The sequence below is a fragment of the Rhyacophila brunnea genome, unplaced genomic scaffold (assembly GCF_057557595.1).
Source record: "Rhyacophila brunnea isolate RB1 unplaced genomic scaffold, BYU_Rbru_1.0 scaffold_8, whole genome shotgun sequence".
Taxonomy (NCBI): Eukaryota; Metazoa; Arthropoda; class Insecta; order Trichoptera; family Rhyacophilidae; genus Rhyacophila; species Rhyacophila brunnea.
The window spans coordinates 7,336,172-7,356,444 of record NW_028233350.1 but is presented as its reverse complement, the minus strand read 5'-3'; the positions used below and the strand labels follow the sequence as shown (position 1 = coordinate 7,356,444).

The 20,273-nt window shown below is 32.6% G+C and overlaps 1 protein-coding gene across 1 annotated transcript in view; it reads right to left on the bottom strand.

The window, feature by feature from the left end:
* Nucleotides 1–1,088: 1,088 nt before the first annotated feature.
* The window catches only part of LOC147063873 (uncharacterized), a 93,192-nt gene continuing 74,007 nt past the window's right edge, over nucleotides 1,089–20,273 (bottom strand). Inside the window, exon 2 of the mRNA XM_085959106.1 lies at nucleotides 1,089–1,158. Coding sequence (XP_085815232.1) covers nucleotides 1,089–1,158 — 70 coding nt within the window. The remainder of the gene's footprint in view (nucleotides 1,159–20,273) is intronic.

Below are 20,273 nucleotides of genomic sequence, written 5' to 3'. Positions count from 1 at the left end.
ATCCAGGTTATGACGTTCCGACAAAGAAGAAGAGCTAATATTATGCCATTCATTTACATACTTTTTATTCATACACACTACTTTTTGTTTTTTTTTTGGGTCTGAATCAGAGGACCCCCCCTTTGTGTAGTTTAAACGGTAAAACACACGTTATACATATGATAAAATACCAAGATTGATTAAACATTTCCTCATAAACTGCACCTGCATTATGATTCAGATTACTTATTCCTACAACATTGGCTGATACTAAAAAGCTAGGCCTGATACTAGACATCAATCTTTATAGATCTGAAGTTGTTTGCTGGTCGTTTCGTAGCTTCGTCCATCAATAGATAGGCCCTTGCAATAATTGTTTGCAATCAAAAGGAAACTACGCTGAAATGGGGCAGTGAAGATAAACAGTTGGTCAGACAAGTGGATCAATACAATAGTTTACTATACTATATTATTCAGTTTTAATTGTTCTGATTTTTATAATAATTTGTTTTAATTGTTTCACCTTTCATATTAATGAAACTAATCAGTCACAGAAAATGTTAGTCCCATGCAAAAAACTGTAACAAAATTGAATCTTTTGTTTTGCTCTCCATTTCCATAATCTTCTGGCCACAGAATTCTCATTATCATTGTAATCTATCTTCACTTCTTCACTTCCACTAAAGTACTCCACATACCCACAAGCCACTCATCAGTAGTTGTTTAGTCTTCGTGACGTATTTGTATACTGTAAATTAGATGGATAATAATATGTATGTTTCAAAGGCATGCTGGACGGCCGATTTAAAATTAAAGTAATCCACCATGTCATGGGACAATTTTATTGGTTGCGTGTTGGGCAATTTTTTTCTCTCAAATTTTTTTAATTGGCTGTTATAAATATAAATTATTTCAAACTTCCCTAATTGCAAAAGGTGTCGGTATTAACGTTCACTAAATTAACCCCGGAATCGGCTTCAGGTAATCGTATAACTACAAGTTAGGTTTAATACACTTATTAAGAATTATAATATCAATATTTATTGTGTGTTTTAGATTAAGATTAGCTTTAAGACTGTCCGCCGATAGTGAACTACCGAACGCAGCGATTAGCCCTCCCCCGCTCGTCTAGCGACCCTCCCGCCGTAGGAAATGTAGAAGCCAGTTGGCGGCGTATACCTGAACGGGGAATAGGAAGGTTTACGCAACCACTAGATAGCGTAATATGCGCCAAGTCTAAAACTTGTAAATTGTAACTTTTAACCCGTCGATAGTTAGCTGGGCAAATTTCAAAAAGGCAATTATCAGGTACGAAGCCATGCTACTTTACCGGGTGGGATAGGTAGTGTGTGTCGATATCTCAGCATTTGGGTTCATCTTGTCGTCGGGGAGTATCAGTTTTATGGCCCCCACAAAGGGGGGCTGACAGGGCTCCAGCCTGGGGGCCCGGCGTGGCGGCTCGACCAGTTGTGAGATAAACACACACCAGAAATTTGTTATATCATAAAATATAGCGCTATAATAGTTCAACAAAATTAACATAAAAAAATATGTAATTGTGCAATACAATTTGATGTGAAATGATAATAATTGATAAGTAACTACATGATAATTCACGTGTATCGTTTTATATTACAATTATTTTTAGTGTTACCAAAATAATAAAAATCGTTATTTATCCAATATCGAAGGATCAAATGCTATTGTCTTGGCTACCACAAGAGAGGGTCGCGACCAGTGGTTTATAATACGAGTATGATACCGACCGATAATAATTATTATATGAGTGCCAACAAATCAATAATTCAAGGGGATTTATTTAAAATATAGAAAATCACTTATATGTACTGAAAACCATTTGGGGAACACTAGTGTAGAACATCACATTGCCCTTAACGTTGGCGAAAGGTAGGGGGGCCCGCCGAACATGCTGGCCTAGGAGCCCGCTTCAGAATGTGGGGGCCATGATCAGTTAAATCTGTTGAATAATTTATTATGAATTGAAATTTATAAAGCTATAATTATATTTATTATCTTCATTATAAGTAAGTACCTATCTAATTAAAAAAATATTTTCTTATAAACTCACACGTGAATCAAAATGAGAGCTATATAACTATTGTGTTGATGTATATTTTTTTCGATATGTTTAAGAAAATAATAATATTTTTAATTTTTAATGAGATAATCTGGCTGTTGAGGAAGCATTATGCATCACTGAATTGGTATGTATCGATGCAGTTGATGCAGGGAGTGCGTGCAAAAGGGCGGACCAGCTGTTGTTGGCATTTCCTGATCCAGCTAATTCATCTTTGTTGTATGCAATACATAGTCCAATCCATAAATATATCAAGTAATGTAATGCACATAGTCAATCAAAGTCAGTTAATACAAAACGAAATTATTGCATTATCGGTGTTATTAATACGTGGGTGCATTATAATTTATATACCTTATTAAGTATTTGAAGAAATGTTTATTCTTATATACCTACCTACATATTATTATGTATCTTTAAATTTATGAAAGTGATGCTAAAAGAAGGATATTAAAACTAATGATTACGTGAGCTGTAAATAAATAAAAATTTCATATCCATTACACCACCATTATTAAAAATCATAAAAACAATAATAAAAATAAATTTTAGATTATTTCAATTTATTGATTTATAATTGTCAAGATAAACCCTGAAACGTGTATTTTTTTATGAATGCGTGGTAGTTATTACACTGCATACATGGGCCATTTATAACTCAAAACATACCTAGTCGAAATGTAGCGAAAATCAAAATATTCAGAGAAAATTTATATTTCGTCGTCATACAAGTGTCCAACTGTATTTTTTGTGAAAATGCACTAAATGACTATCTGACATTTTACTGTTGCGGCTGTCTGGAAAAAATGCCCAACTGACTTACAACCTGGAAACATACTAACCCGAGTTTGTCAAAATGACTATCTGCTTTAAAACAATTTTTTTAAATTAGGAAAATTGACCAAGTGACAATGGCAGGTCTCGCAATAAAGATACAAAATTCGTTTATATTATGAATCATAGATGTAGATCGATGGGGGAAATGTGTCAAAACGAAGTAAGAGGTGATTTTAAATCTATTTGTTTATTAAATAAATTACTTTGCATTTGATTTTTGTAGAACCAGAATGCTTATTTTCTTTGTTGCATTATTATTATTTAATAATTACAATGCAATATTAATACTATTGACCGAAGGTATGGAAATGAAGATGGGAATGGAATTTTAATTTAAATTCTAATAGATTTAAGTTTATTCATAATTTGATTGTTGTATTTTTTTATTGTTGACCCTTGACTTGATTGGTAGGTAATGAAGTTTAAACCTAATTTATTGTAATGATTTATTATATAATCTAGAGTTACGTTCAGTGTCAGTGTATGTTTACCTTTGGTGAGTGTACACGGCGCCTGAAGATGCCGAAAGGCAAAACAGGGTCGCAAAAAACGATTCAAATGGAATAGCACAAAACTTAAATCCATTAGAATTTACATAGAACATTAGAACATTACATGTAGAACATTATATTAGAACTACAGCTGAATTTATGTGTACTATTAAAAACAAAGAACAATTTTGTGTTATTTCTTATGATGGTGTTTACTATGACTACCTAATCAACTGCATATTTTATGTCAATGTACAAGTAAAATTGACCAAGTGACTATTTATTTTTTTTCTCATAAAGTAAATAAATTTCTTGAGTTCTAAAAATGAAATTTCAATAAATTGACTTAATCATTTATTATCTATTACATATAAAAAAAATGTTTTTTTATTTAAAATTTTACACAATTAAAGCATTTAAGTACCTACCTTGCAAAACACAAAAATGGGTGGCGGCTCTCGTGGTGCAGTGCGTAAGGCGCTTGCCTTCCACCCGAGAGTTCCTGGGTTCGATTCCCGGTCAGGAACACAATATTTATGTGTTTTTCTCAAAGCCTGGGTATTTGTGATTGTTCAAAATTACTAAAAACCATCTTGTACGAAAAAGCAAGGACATGGTTATTAATAATTCTAAAAAAAAACCAAAAATGGCTCCACTGTAAAAAAATGTTGTGTTTGCAGTTGTTCACTTTTAGTTGTTAGGGAGATCATTTAGGTGCTTGCAGTGGATTATGTAGTTTGAATCAAGGTATCAATAATAAGTATATAGATATTTATGTAACAAAATAAATCTTCAGGTGTTCGAATTTAGAACATTACTAAGCTCGCCACAGTATAAAAAGTACTGAACGATATGTCAAATGTGGCGCTCTCGCTCAGCGGACAACTTATACTGATGGATCTATAATTTCTTACCTTGATTACTAGCCGACTACAGGAATCGACGAATTTTGTTCTTACTGTCTAATAATTTATTAAACTATTTTTATTATTCAATACTTAAGCCTCAATGACATTGAGCTATTTTACAAGCTGCTTGTTGGAGAATTTAAGAGCGGGTGAGTCAGCTAGTGCGATAGTGATGATGACACACAAAACTTTCCACTCGCTCAGAAGCCAACAAGCTAGTGAGTTGAAACCGTCATTTTTGGTAATATTTTGACAGGAAGTATTGAGTAGTTCGTTTTTTTTACCGTGAGGTCCCTACTATCGCTTTACTGCGCAGGGCCCACACGCCAGCGTGTAGCGTGTAAAGTTGACCGGCTTTCAACTTTTCTCGGTAGATTGTTTATAATCTGCTTGTTAGCTTGTTCGATGATGACACCGGGCGAGCTTACAAGCAGATTGTAAATTCGCCAACAAGCAGCTTGTAAAGTAGCTCAATGTCATTGAGGCTTTATAATGAATGTTACATTCTTAAATCTTCTTCATTTTTTTATTCGTTGAATAAAATAATAAAAAAATATTAGATTATGAAAAATAAAATAAGTATTATTTTATTTGGTTATTTCTCTCATACTTTTAATTAATACCTACACTGTTTATTTATATGCGCAAGCTTGCAAACAGGAATTTATGGTGCAATTTCTGCATCCGCATGAAATTATGGGAAATAACTTAATTTACTGCATATTTCTATAACACCCGCAAATTAATTGAGCGGCGCTTTGTAAACAGTTCTAAAAGTTGCACAATTTAATAGGCTTAATGCTTTATCGTATAGATTAAAATGCAATCAAAATTTATCATTGTTGCAGTATTATATGTACAGTTCCTAATAACAAGTTATGAACCAACAATAATAAAATATATACAATAGTTTTTGACTTAGGGTGAGAGTACTGTATTTAGCAAAACTGAAATTTAAAAAAATATATTGATATATTTCATTAAAAATATATTTATTTTGATATTTTAAAAATAATGCTACAAAAAATATAATATACAAAATGTGCATCTATTAGAAGCTTGATTTTAATCAGTGCTCACTTTGATAATCACAACTTTAAGTAATAACGCCCGTACACGTACATGGATTTACTGGCAGCAATAGTGCGTATCTTAAACTAACTTGACAATAAAAATTTACACGTAAAAGTGCTGACTGTCTCTCCAATCTCATTCTTCATGAGTAAGCGAGACGCGATGTTGTCATTTTGTAGTACTATTTGACAGGTAGTGAACATTGGTTACTTAACTTCAAAATGAGTATAGTTCGTTTTCTGTGGCATGAAATTTCAGAAGCTTCCAAACTTTTTTGATTCATGCATGCAAGCTTGAAACTGTAGAATAATACATGTTTACCCATATATTTTCTTGTTATGGCCACGTTCATACTTACTGTCAACAGTAAATCCATGCACGTGTAAACTGGGTATAAACATTTGGCACATAACCATTTATTATCTACGAAATCGATGACCTTTGTTTTAAAAAGAAAGATTACACCTATCTATCGCTCGTTTATGTTTCTGACTTCTTGAAATTTGGGACCAAGTAAAAAACCAAAAAGAGCGTATTCGAGTCAGTTTACAGTTACACTTTGTAATTCTTAAATCTTATCAAATTTAGACATACAGAAAAATAAACCAATATTATTATTGCCAAATTGCACCTGACTTCTAGTGATTCGACCATCAAAAGCGGGAATCAGCATGATCCCGGTTTTTATCAGCAAACTTATTGAGTTGAGTGGCTTGATGTCAAATTTCCGTATTATAACATCATCTTCAAACTATCCAAAACCAGTTTACATTAATTATTATTATCCTTACTATTAATCATTAAATATTTCTCACAGAACGGTAGCCATAAAATTATTAATACTAGTAGTTATCGTACCGAAGATAATAATTAATAGGTGTCCACAGTTTTCTGTATTACCGACAAATTCCGGTCAAGCCATTCGTTCAAGCCAGTTTGATAATAATCCTGTCAGGGGGCGATCAGGTTGTATGTTAAAATAATTCTATACAATACAATAATAAAATGGCGTTACATTAAATCAAATATTTTTATACTCGAAGATTTTATTGTCCTGCTATTCTGGTTTTGATAAATCTAATGCAATCTTAGTTGTATGTTTATCAAGGAGAATTGTAGGAGTTCACCGTTGATTTTCCTTGCCAGATCTAGATTTTTTTAATAGGCATTTTGATTGTAAGACGTATCGGTTTATTTCTATTATGACATTTGAAATTATTTTGCAAGCGCATGAAACATGGTCAAGTTGTTAAACTCCATAAATATTAACATCGTTCAGTTATCACTCCGATTTTTTCTTATATACGCAATGACGGCCTTTTTACATTTTGATTACTTACTCAAGTGCAGTTATAATCGGTTTTATACAACATTCTCAGGATTTTTTAACTAAATAATAATACGGAAATGTAGTATTATTTCAATTTTCAATTTATTTATTTTTAACATATTTTGGACATTACAAATTATAAGTTTAAGATGTTCACAACATGACATTTAGAAACAAAGAAATATAAATCAGTATTACATAAAAAAGAGATAGATCAGTATTATAGAGATAGATAGTATGTTATTAAACAGTAGAAATATGTACATACAAAAAAATATAAATTATATAGGTAAAAGGAAGTACACAGGATGAGTTAAGCAGACCCTATTTTAAGAATTTATAAAACAACGTCCACCTAAACTCATCCTCATTTGGTGGAATATATCAACACGGAAAGATACATGTCTCCATTGTAAGATTATATATATATGCAAGTGGGCCTTTGACAAAATCAACACACCCCTTTAAAAAAACGTAGGGACGTTATCAGGTCCCAAAGAGCGAGTATTTTTTAGTTTTTTTTAATAAATTTTAACACATCATTCTCATCAACTGGAAAAATATCAATAGACTAGGCACCGCATGATGGCTGTTTCGACGTAGAGGCAACATCCAAATAAGGAATACTACTTGCGTAGACAGACCTGAAGTGACCAGCAAATGCTTTTGCCACTCCATGTCCGGTCACCTCTTCGCCTTACCAACTCATCGAATCGGCATACCCGCCATCCCTTCTTAATGATTTAATATAATCCCAAAACGATTTGGGATTTTCACGAATGCAATCTTCTACCGATTCCATATTTGTTCGATAGGCCATTCGAACAGCTTGCCTCACTCTCAAGCGATAAAGGCTAAACATTTCATAGTCGCGTTGACTATGCTCAGCCTTCCAAGCTTTGTGATAGCAATGCTTGATCTGATCTTATTGGCTGAATATCTATTCATCGTGACGAATTGTCATTTTATTCACCGTGAAAACTGAAAAATAAATGTCATATTGAAGTGTGAAGTTCTCTGCAAACGAATCCCTATTGCAAAGTCATTTGTAGCTATCTTAATCAGTGGCACAGTGGTCTTTTTTAGCTTCAATTTTATACATTAAGGCTACATCTCTATAGAAGAAGGTTTTTCAACATCTTCGGGTTTCACTCATTTAATTAGTTGTAAACAAAATTTTATTACTATTATAAAAAGACACTTCAATCTATTTTAGTTAACTCTATTTTTGGTGAAACAAAGTGTCCCAGATGCAATACTTCATTCCGTTTTTAATATTTATAGGGGTAAAATGACTTTTTCAAAATACCACTTGTTTTAAGACGTCACAATTATACGTAGCTTTGGTTTCTTTCCATACAATTGTCATATTTTATTAGTTCGCTAAAATTTTAACTAACCAGAATTCTACTTATTTCTACAAATTTACCAACATCGTATATAAATATTTGAATCTTCAAAATTAACTCACAACTAAAACATCTCACTTACGATAAATTTGAACTGGGATGATGAGTAATGATTATTTTATAATGTCACGGTGATTATTATTGAGAACATGGGTAATATTTTTTTTGAATTTCCTTGCACATCCGCGAGGTAAATTGTTCGGGTACAAAAAATAATAATATTATATTACTAGTAAGTCTATTGAAAAAAGTAAATGCCATAATATTTTGATCTATTTACGGTTCAGATGAAATTATTAATCAATTACTTACATTAGATAGTTAAATGACGATATTTATTTAAAATTACAAGGTACTTACAACAATTTAATATCCCTGTTTAAGCGTGACAGTAGCCGCGGGCCTCTGTTGACGATACTTGATTCATGACGAGGTGAAGCATTACTTCCTGCAGAGATTTCCCTGTCAAGATATTTTTGCCAGTGATGGTATATGTGAATATGGAAATAAGAGCCATTTTGTGTTTTATTCCAAGAACAATAATACCTATGTGATTATGTGTAATATTTTTTTTCGGCCATGTTTGTATTAACAGATTTTGTTTTTACGAGAAATGGATGTCAGCCACTTGCTCAACCATTAGGTCCATACTCTGACTCATACACAAATTTAAAAACAATATGTGCACTTGCCAGACCCAGGATTCAAACCTGGGATGCACGACGCTATATAGGTATAGACCGACGATTAAGCCGCATTAAATTTATAACATATCATTACTTGGAAAATGATAAAATACTTTGCTAGTTCAAAACCAATTGTAATAAATGAGATTAAACAATTACGTTTATTTTGGACATCGAAGTTAAAGTTAGTGGTCCCACCAAACCACATCACGGAACCATACGTTTGGTGTGAAGCATATTTTTTCGATGGCTGGGAATGTCTCAAGAGTTGTTACCCAAGACTGAGGTCGCCATGCACTCAAATGTGCTCTGACTAAATTTACGTAACCACGTAGAAACAATATTAAAAATTGTAGTAACAAAAGCTAATACAAAACTACCGAGCATTCTAAGTGAAGAAATCTTTACGTTGACTGTATGACACCGCATGAAATCTAAAATGTATTAAATTGTATCTAAACGCAAGAAAATTAGCCTTTGTGGCGACCAGGTCGGACCATCCGATGGGCCCAACAACTGGTTGAACCACCTTGAGCAGCTCTTCCCTTTCCATATACATTTTAAGACATTCCCAAAGAATACGGTTTGCAACCTGTATTTCTCCGCCAAACGAATATATGTATTTAATAAATATATAACCACTAGAAAAAATATTTTTTAAAAATACGACACTCCCCTCAATACGCGTCTTGGGAATGTCGCGCATGTGTACTGACCACTATGCTATAGGTATATCTTATCTAACTGCGACAAATTTAAGTAGTGGTTTTTACAATACTTTTTAATGATTTTTTTCCGACGCGAAAGCAGTGACGCCCCATGGGGGTAGGCTGATTGAGCGTCGCTTGGGGGTGGCAAATTAAAGAGAATCATTGGGTATATACAGAAATAACTAGTTACCTAAGCTTAGTTAACGGAAACTTTTTCATTAAAAAATTCAACTTACTGATTGGAAACAAAATGTATTAATTACTATAAAGGTTTTAATATGACTATTTTGTCGGGTTGGCGATGTCTAGTTTACTTCCATTGTCCCTGGACGTCACATCCTTTGTGAACAGTAATGACACGTGCAGATTTGCGAATTATATTTGAATTATAGGTAGGTACATACTTACTTAATTTTGTGTAATATATTTGACAGTCACTTGCGAGTTTTGGAAGTTGTCAGGTATATTTTTAAATGTATCTCAAGCCATGGACTCCCAATATTGTCTATTGAAGCAGAGATGGCATTTAAAAATTTAATTTAGTACCTACTTAGTTTATATTTTGTTAGTAATGTGTCCATACAACACATTTCTTAAATATTGGACAGGAAAGGATAATAAAAAATACTTTATAAATAAATGTGGCTGCATTTTGTCTAGGGACGTTACTGCGCGGAAGATAGGTCCGGAGTTCGAAAGCTCGGCCATGATAACAAAAATATTAAAAAGTGACCCTAAAGTATACGAGCTTTTACCATCACTGTACCGTCGACCTTTAAATATATTGTATAATAATGTCTGAGAAAGAATACGGTATATGTAACATAAAGGTAACACATCGTCACTGATTACTGATTATCTTAGTTAGGTACATACTTTATCGTGTTTTAATTATCTGAAGTTAACTAAAGTTTAATGAGATTTTTAGAAAGTACTTTCATTATGACGGTTTTAAATTGATTGCTGTAAGTGTATGTACGGTTTACTCACAGAATAATGAAGGTGAAATATACATACTAACAAATTTTATTTTATTAAATGTGTATCTATTGATTATTCAAATTTTAATGTGAAATCAATCTTGATTTACCTAGTATGTCGTAGCTACATAGTTATTTATTTAGTAAAACAATACGCCAAATTACAGGTCATTTGTACGTTTATCATCTAGCAGAAGAGTATTAAAAACGAATGAAATTTTCATCGACTAACATTTCACCGAGTGGTAATTTGTGCGAATTTTAAAAAGACGTGTATCAAATATTATTTGTTACCAATTAATGTATTTTTTTATTGGCGATAATCCAGTGGATACGGGTTCCGGTTCCGGTTCCGTCGGGTTTAGTATTTTACAACGTTTTTCTTAGCTCGTATTCTTGTTTGTCCGGTGTATGTACAAATCTTGCAATCGATTTTTAACTAACTTCCCGACTAGCTAGACATTTAAAACTTTTAGAATATATCAGAACACGATGCCAATGCATTATTTTAATACTTTTAGCCATTTTTAAGTAGAATTGAATTCATTTTCAATTAATTCTGTTTTGTATGAAAAGTTATTTCTGAAGAAATCCGTAAAAAGTAAAATAGTATTATCGGTTGCTAAGGCAATGGTTCTAGCAACTAAATTATTATTATATACGTGCGTTACTATGGAAATCAATATGAAATGTCAAAATGACATTTCAGTATTCTATAATATTTATTCAGTTCCTATTTCTATCAAGTACAAAAAAAAAGTATTTATTAATACATAGAATTGTCAAGTTTACATGATTCAACAGAAAATTTAAAAACGTGGGATATAAAAAGTTCTTTTTATCTTGTAATTTTTTAAATTTAAATAATGTATTATGTGCGAGCTTTTAGGTGTGCAAGGCTACACGAAATAATTTATTCAATAATATTCGCGAAAGCAATATTTACAGTGGAGTCTTCTTTAATAACATGTTTATGTACATACATTCTACGTATTTTTAGCTACTTCACTATATGCATGATTTTTCAGAATTGCTTTGAGGATTTTTATCGCCATTTGCGTATTTAATTATGTATTTACAACCACAATCATAATGGCACGATACAAGTTTTTCCTCACGTGCATAAAAAATATTTGGAACCTTCAAAAATTCACATGAAGTGAAATGTATTTTGAAAAGTCTACTTCATACAATTTTACGAGCTTTAATCAAAATAACATTCCAAAAAAATATGTATAGCTATTTCCTACGCCACTTTCACAACCTGCGAAATAGCATCATACAATGACAACAACGCGTCTCGCTTACGCTTGAAGAATGAGATTGGCAAGACAGTCAGCACGTTTACGTGTAAACATTTATTATCGCGATAGTTAAATTTAATACTGTTAATTTATTCCAGTAAATCCATGCACGTGTACAGGTGCTATTAAGCTTCAAAAAATTATCGTTTTTAATATAATATAAATCAGACTTAAACTAGATAAATAAATAAGTCTCACGTGTGAAAATCGGTCGCAATAATATTGCATATATGGCGGCTCTCGTGGTGCAGTGGGTAAGGCGCTGGCTTCCCACCCGAGAGTTCTGGGTTCGATTACCGGTCATGACAAAAACATTTATGTGTTTTTCTCAAAGCCTGGGTGTTTGTGATTGTTGAAAATTACTAACAACCACCTTGTACGAAAAAGCAAGGACATGGCTATTAATAATTCTAAAAAAAAAAAATATTCCATATATACTGGAGATTAGGAATCCTAATTCAAGAATAAGAATGGATGAACGATGAATAATTGTGATTCACATTTACTGTTTTTTAATAAATATTATAATATATTTGAGGGCTGCTTTAACGTAGCCATAATATAGGTTTGATTCGACTAATAAGAAGTAAGACGTGTGATGTCAAAACTGCGATTAAAACACAATCACTGCTAACCTTTTAATTACCAGATTTAAATAACACGTTAATTATATCTAGTGGCCAACTGCTCCAAACATGCCTGTCGCGGTGTTAGCACTAAATGAGTTAACTCATTATATATTGGGATGACATCTGTTCCCTTTGGATTGTTCGCCAACTAATTATTTAGTTTTGACTCAGTGAAACTGGCCGTTTAACTGGCAAGAACGCTACGGAGATATTTCATTCAATTAGTGATGGTTTAACACTGAACGCACCAGGTGCAAAATGACTCTATCGCAACAAACTACGCATTCCCACGTTTTTTTTAGTATTGGTTAATTTAGGAAGTTTAAGCTGTTATTTTAGAAGGCATCTGGCATCAATTGACATGCTTTCGCTTTCTTGATTGTTTGACCAATCTAATTGCAGTATTGTTGGGTTGTTTCCGACACTTCATTGAAAGAAGTTTCGTATATTAACTGGACACGTATTTGCTGACCACCTGGGGTTTAACTATCTACTACCAAGCCTTCTTCAGTACTCTGAGCGAAGAGAGAAGAATCGCGTGAGTGAATGAGGAAATTTCGACTCGTTGTATATTGTTGTTCAAAACTGATGATGGTAAATCTATAATAATAATTATTATTAATTAATTTTATATTTTTAAGCACGATTTTTAGATGTGATTAAGTAACGACTCTGATAATCATATTATTTATTCTGAAAAATTCCTCATTTCCTCATTAATACAATCATAATATTATTATAAGTAGCTTCGTACATAATGTATCTACCAATAATAATATGTGAATGTAGGTAGGTAGATACTTGTACATATGTTTGATAATTATTAATGACTAAACCCCACCACCTAGAAAGTCGTCGAGCCACCACTGTACCTACCTTTAATATTATGAAAGCTTTCTGTGAGTATCCACTTTTCCTCTTCATATTTGGAATGAAAAGGCATATCACTTAGTAGTTTGATTCTGATTTCCAGCTAGGAACATAGTAATTTCCTCAATTGCTTAAAACATGCCATGGAAATTGATCAAATAATATAACCAAATTAACCGATTTCCTACATACGCCTCTGTTAGCTTCTGCCTTTCGCACGGTGTTGCAAGTATTAAAACTTCTTCGGTTGCAACTAAGAGAGTATGCACGCTTAATTATGATACATAGATGAGTTAATTATGAACTTGAAGTAGCTGGTCGATGGTTTACTCCAGCGTGTTTAATTAGCGGTCGCGTACAAATGTTATCTCAACTATTAACTTACCTTTTGTATGCTTTTACGTCTTGTATTTGCCACACATTATTGCCGGTGCGAAGCGAATTTATACGCCCGAGCATTAGCAAGAAATTTAATACCCAATATCTGAATGTTTGCATGGATTGTGCAATTATTTAAGTCAATACCAAAGCAACAGGATACGCTTAAATCAGCTTCATACAAATTAAGGTCGTAAAGTTAAAATCTAGATATTCAGTATTTACTTTTACGAAAGATGATACGGAGAGTAAAAAGGTTCAGATCTTTTAATGTTTCTATTTTAAGATTATCAGCAAAAAATACATATTATATAATGTTAATAAAAATCAATATTTTTATTAAAAACATAAACAACAAATTACATAATATTATGGAAAGTCGCGCCAACCCGACATGACTGTCCCCCACATATATAACTAAATCCGAAAATTAGAAAAATATGAAGTCAGAATAAATAGTATGAATGTATTTAAATTTATTACATACAATCAATTAGTGGCGAAGGGTTGAGGCAGGCTTTTAAGGGGGGACATACTCAGCGTACGTCAAAATGGAGCTTTAACATGATCTTACTCCCTACTTCATTTATCGTTTGTCAATTTATGGCTACGGCCGTACGTTGTAGCTTAGTCACTGGGAAATGCCAATAGAAATGGCGTATTTAAAAAAAATACTACTTTATTCTTAGGTCAATAATCATTATAAAACAAATCATGTTTGAATGGTCAAAAACATAGCTTATAATCAGTATCTTTAAATGTGTAAATCTTGCCCATTTTTTGAATAATAAAATGCCTAATTCTTGTCAAATTTGGGATCACAGTTATCAATATAATTTGTTATTTTAAATATTTCACTATAATAATGTCAACATAAATTTTACTAATGGTTTTATAAATGCTTTTAAAAATTAATAAATATAAAAAATGTTAACACCACTTCACATGGACGTACTGAAATATGACTATATTCTAAAACATTAGAGCTAGAGGTTTAAAAGAATACTGTTTTATGTAATAAAAATACTTTATGCAGTCATCAAATGTTTAAAATATATATAAATTATAATAAGGATTCAAAATTATGTAAATAGATTATCTACAACGTTTAAGGAATGTCCAGGATCGTGGTTTGAAAATAGCATAAAAGCTCCATTTGACGTACTGTTGTGTACACTAATAAGACATCACACCTATTTAATTTACAATGCTATTTGATTATAGCATCATACAAACTTTAAGCTTTTAAAGTAAACAATATAATATAATATAAACATTTATGCACCCACTTGACTGTGTCAACTTAAGAAATGTTCAAAGGGATCTCACAGCATTCAGGTCACCATCTAAAAGCAGTAAATTAACTAAAATAACGTCTTGAACCGAATGCACACCTGCAGTAATAAATAAGATGATATATGTATCCTTTTTATACAAATAGCACTTTACCCTCTTTTAAAATACTGACACGAGTTAAGAAATACATTTAAGTGATAATTATTAATATTATTTACAAGCTCATGCAATCTGTTCCCACCCTTTTGGGGTAAACACCTGCACTTAATTATGTTGATTTAAACAAATGCATCATTATGAAATTGCTCTCACGCTTTTGCAAGCGTAGAAATAAACCAGAAAATGCACTTAACTGGTAAACATCAATATTATTTGAGAGCTTATGTTTAATATTCAGGGTAAAGCAATCTGTTATCTACATTAATTGCACAAATGTGCATCTTTTTGGATTAGTTTAGACACTTATGAACACCTGCATAGTCAAATAATGTTATAAATGTTATTCCTTGTTAATGTAAAGCATATATCATAATGAACACGTGCAGGTGAAACAGACCTTGTTCAAGTCAAAAACCCATTAAAGAGAATAGTATAAAATCTCAGGGAATGTCACCCCTGTTGTCTTTAGTCTCCAACCATTGTACAGTACGTAACCTCTGTCTGTCAAACACTTTGTACTAAAATTATTACTGAAATAAATAGTAATGTTTTACTTCACGTAAAACACTATAGCTTCGCTGTGTTCACAATCAATTACAAACGCCCACCGCTCAAGCATCCTAGAAGGTAAATCTCTTGACAAATTACCTTCAAGACGTACAGTCTATAACCGTACAAGAAAACTGTGAAGAATTACATCAAGGAGTTTCACAGAGTGTCCCAATTCTGGTAAGAAACTTAAGGAAGGTTAATATCATCAAACCATACAGGACCTGCCAACCCAGATCTCCTACTTCCTCAAGCTACTCATCACTAGGACATAACAGTACGCTGAACATGTGGGTCGTTAACGATCTTAAGATCCAAGATAAATAGCGCACTTTAAACGTTGTTAGTCATACGTATTTGTTTTTATTGACCTAAGACTACAATTTACAGATACTGCCTAAACCAAACCATAGTTTTGGTATATTTTTGGTGACTCGACAAAATTTTGCAAACTTTTTCATTCATACTTATTTGTTTTCGTTGAATTAAAAATACACACCTATTACACATGTTGTAGGTTATTTTATTTAAATTCATTAAGCCCTGCCTAAGCCAAATGATAATAGATAAAAAATAGTATTCTATCTATAAAATATATAAAAGGATGTATAATTTAATGGCATAATTTTAGATATGTTATAGATAGACGATTATTTTGTGACTATTATCTATTACGGCTTGGTTTTCGCAGTGTTAAAAAAAATAATACCAAACACCATATGTAAATTGTAGACTTAGTTCAATAACAACAAATTCGTATAACTGACAAAGTTTAGTGTGCACTATTTATAGCGTATCTTAACAGCCTACCTCCACCCTTTGCCACTGCCATCAATCCATCTTTTCGAATATTGTTTTAGGTAGAAAACTTAAACATAGTTAGTAGAACAGAAGCACAATAAAAAATAAGTGTAAAGCGTCAATTACATTGAGATACTTTACGAGTTGTTTATTGGCGAATTTAATAGCGGGTGATTCAGCTACTGCGATTGTGATGACACACAAAACTTTCCATTCGCTGAGAAGCCACAAGCCAGCGACTATTTTGACAGAACGTAGTTCGTTTTTTACCGGGAGGTTGCTACTGCGCTCTACTGCGCAGACGCAGTAGGCCCACACGCCGGCGTGTAGTGTGTAAAGTTGACCAGCTTTCAACTTTTCTCGGTAGATTGTTTACAATCTGCTCTTTAGCTTGTTCAATGACTTTACAGGCAGATTATAAATTCGCCAACAAGCAGCTCGTAAAGTAGCTCAATGTAATTGACGCATAAGACATAATACTATAATATGTGATAACTGCAACTCGTAGATCGCTTTTGTGGTAACGCTGCAGAGTGAAGGAATGTCGGTTACGACGCTGTAAAACTCAGTTCGTGAGAGGCGTATGACGTGACGATGGACCATGGGAATTAGCGCCAATTTATGTTGATCTTAAAAAGTTTAAGATATGTCATATAAGAATTCCTATCAAAAAAAAATTGATTGATGGATATATTAATGATTAAATAACTTCCTCCCGTTTAGCGTTTAGTTCTGTTTTTGTCTCGAATTCTCAATATGTTACTAGTTACTACCCTTAAAATTATATAATGTACGAAAATTCATAGTCCTAACTATTAAAGAACCACCTAAATATAATTAAGAACATTTTTAGAATTGCACAGTAACTACCTACATATATATGAAAAAGCTATTACCGTATGTACACAGTTTTTCCAGTCACAATATAAAGTGACAAAAAAAAGAAATACAAAAGTGAATGTGGAAATAATAATGACGTCAGTCATTGAAATGCGTTCAGCGTGCGATACAGTGCAAAAAAGTCGAATGCATCGCCTGCATTCACAATGCAATCAGCTCGTGGCATTTCCTCAAAAGTGGACGTTGGTATAATAACGATGCTGGAGCTGGTGCATCGCTCTGTTCAGCATTCAAAATAGACGTATAAACTAAACGTTTCTTCGTTTTTTTTTCATTTTATATGTGTGTCAGTGAGAGTATTCAGATTTGGTGTACATTGGTATATCACGGTTTAACCAGGCTGTTTTAATTATCCAAAATTAGTAATTAACGATTTTATCTTATTAAAATACTTTATTGAATTCAATTAATCAAAAATTTATTGTAAAATTAGGTATTTAACATAACTTATCAGTATGGCGTCTGAAACAGGAGTCTTCCTTTTATATTTGATACATTCTCAATATTCGGGTTCGATACCGAATAAGGATTTATTGTACTTCCGATCTTCCCACGGACAAGGATCAAGGGGAGAATAATATGTAGGTCCTCTAAATATCACATGTTACATAAAAACATCATAAACTATCGATTTTATGATGTGAACACAAGAAACTCAGAAGTAATGGAAACTGAAATACTTAACGAGAAGAAATGTACTATAAGAAAAAAATACAATACAAAATAATATAGTCGTCCAGCTACAATGAGTAGTAAATGTTGAGAAACATAATTTAAAAGATAAGAGAATAAAATTGCACTCGATCACTGTGATGGGTCATAGTTCTGCAGAGTCGACCTATCGGAGAATAGCAGTGGCAAAGACTCCATACTACGCGAATATTTAAAGCCTACCTTCTTAAGAAAAATATTTTTTAATTGTATATTGACATATTTATATAATCACTTGATTATTTTATAGTCTATAAAAATAATTTAATTTGCCAACGACAGATGTCGTATACGTAGGAATGTATTACACAGATTACAAAACATCAGCAAAAGGTTTAAAAAATATTTACCGCAGCGCGCCATTTGTCTTGACGTAAATAAAGGTATGATTATGTGTGAATGAATTGTGATTTTTTTTCGTATACACTTTACGTCACGTAACCTCACCCAGTCTATCGAATTGCATGAAATATGGAAGGTTCCTATTGCAAAGCCTAAAACCTTCGCGTATAATATTGTTCTCATGAATTCACTTTGTCCAAAGTAATCGCATATTAATAAATACAGATTATTTTTAAAAATAAAAAGAAATTTTATCCAATATCTAATAATTTTTGATGTATTTATACACATTTAAAAAAATACGTCATTTATACTCATCGTTCAATTTTATGTCGTCAGTGAGTTTTTGAAGTTCCATTTAATTAGTGTGTCGTTGTCATTAGTGTGTACCTATTCATTATTAGTATCATCTTCTTATTTTTCGTAGGTATATCTGACAAGTGTGCTCTTTTTCTCTGATCTCCATAGCCTACCTCTTTCCAAAACTCACCCTTCGCCTCTGGAGAATAGTAACCTAGATTGATGTTATACGTTTGAATATGTGATTATTATTCGGTATATGAATCTACTTGCTTTACGTGGATGAAGTCGCATTAAGTATGACACTAAGTAGATGTGTTTATAATTATCCTGGAGGCAAATAAGCACATCCGCCATTGAATATCCTGCTTAAGATAGATCATATGCCGGAGTGTTAATAATTTATCCTTGCAAGGAAGCAGAATTAAGCGCGCGATGCGTCTGATAAAAGCAATAGCCAACCCTCAATAATATTTAGCCGTCTCTGCAATAATTGTAGCAACGGCCAGTGGCTAATGGTGCACCCAACGTGAATCGATAAGAATTCTTGTTTCATTTCCGACTAGACCAACCATTCGGAACAGTGACGTTACCAACAATACAAACATAATAAGCGCGAAATATAATATTATGGTGCATGTCGCGGACTATCACGTGACGTCACAGTAAGCTGCCGCTACGAGAAAAAAGCATGTACTGTCGTTTTTCTTGGTGTTTAAAAGTTATCAAACTGATGGTCTTATCTTGTAGCACATTTTGAACATTTAAACGAACATTGTCAGTTGGAAAAATCTGCCAAAATCACCAAAACAACAATGAGGTCACCTCACGTTGAACCGCACTGCATCGACACCTACCTGCATGACATTTTGAACGTTTTTATCATTTTCTAAATGTCGACACTTTTTCGAATCATGTCAAAATCATGTTTTTTGTTTTTAGTGGTTAGCACTATGTATTTTCTATAAGAGTATTGTCTAGTATCTAATGGTCTGCACGTTGGGTTCAGTTCAAAACATTATCTATGAATATACTATTGCAAGTAATCTTAACGTACGCACACTTATAAACTGATTAATTGAAATTAGCAATAAGATAATTAATAATAATTCAAAATACTAATACATTAGGTAAAGTTGTCACTCTCTATAATTGAATTTAGTGAGGTGGTGATCGTTCAAAATATTCTGCAAAATGACGAAACCATAGACAATTTTTTTGCCGTGAAAGCGTGACAGTGACGTGACATTTATCTCAATTTGATCACAACTATAGATACTTGTAATAAAAACTATTTTTACGTAAATCGCACAAATTCAAAAAAAGTTACAGCATCTAGGGCTAGGAATAGGACATCGAAAGAAAAAGTATCAATACTTCAAAGTATTTTAGTATTGATTTGATAACCCTACCTATGGGTCTATTCTATGCTTATCGACCGCTAAAGTGATAAAAGTGAAAAATATTATCAAACTTAGGGTAGGTTTGTATCAAAATATTAGCACTTATTGTAACAATTACACGAAGCCGGT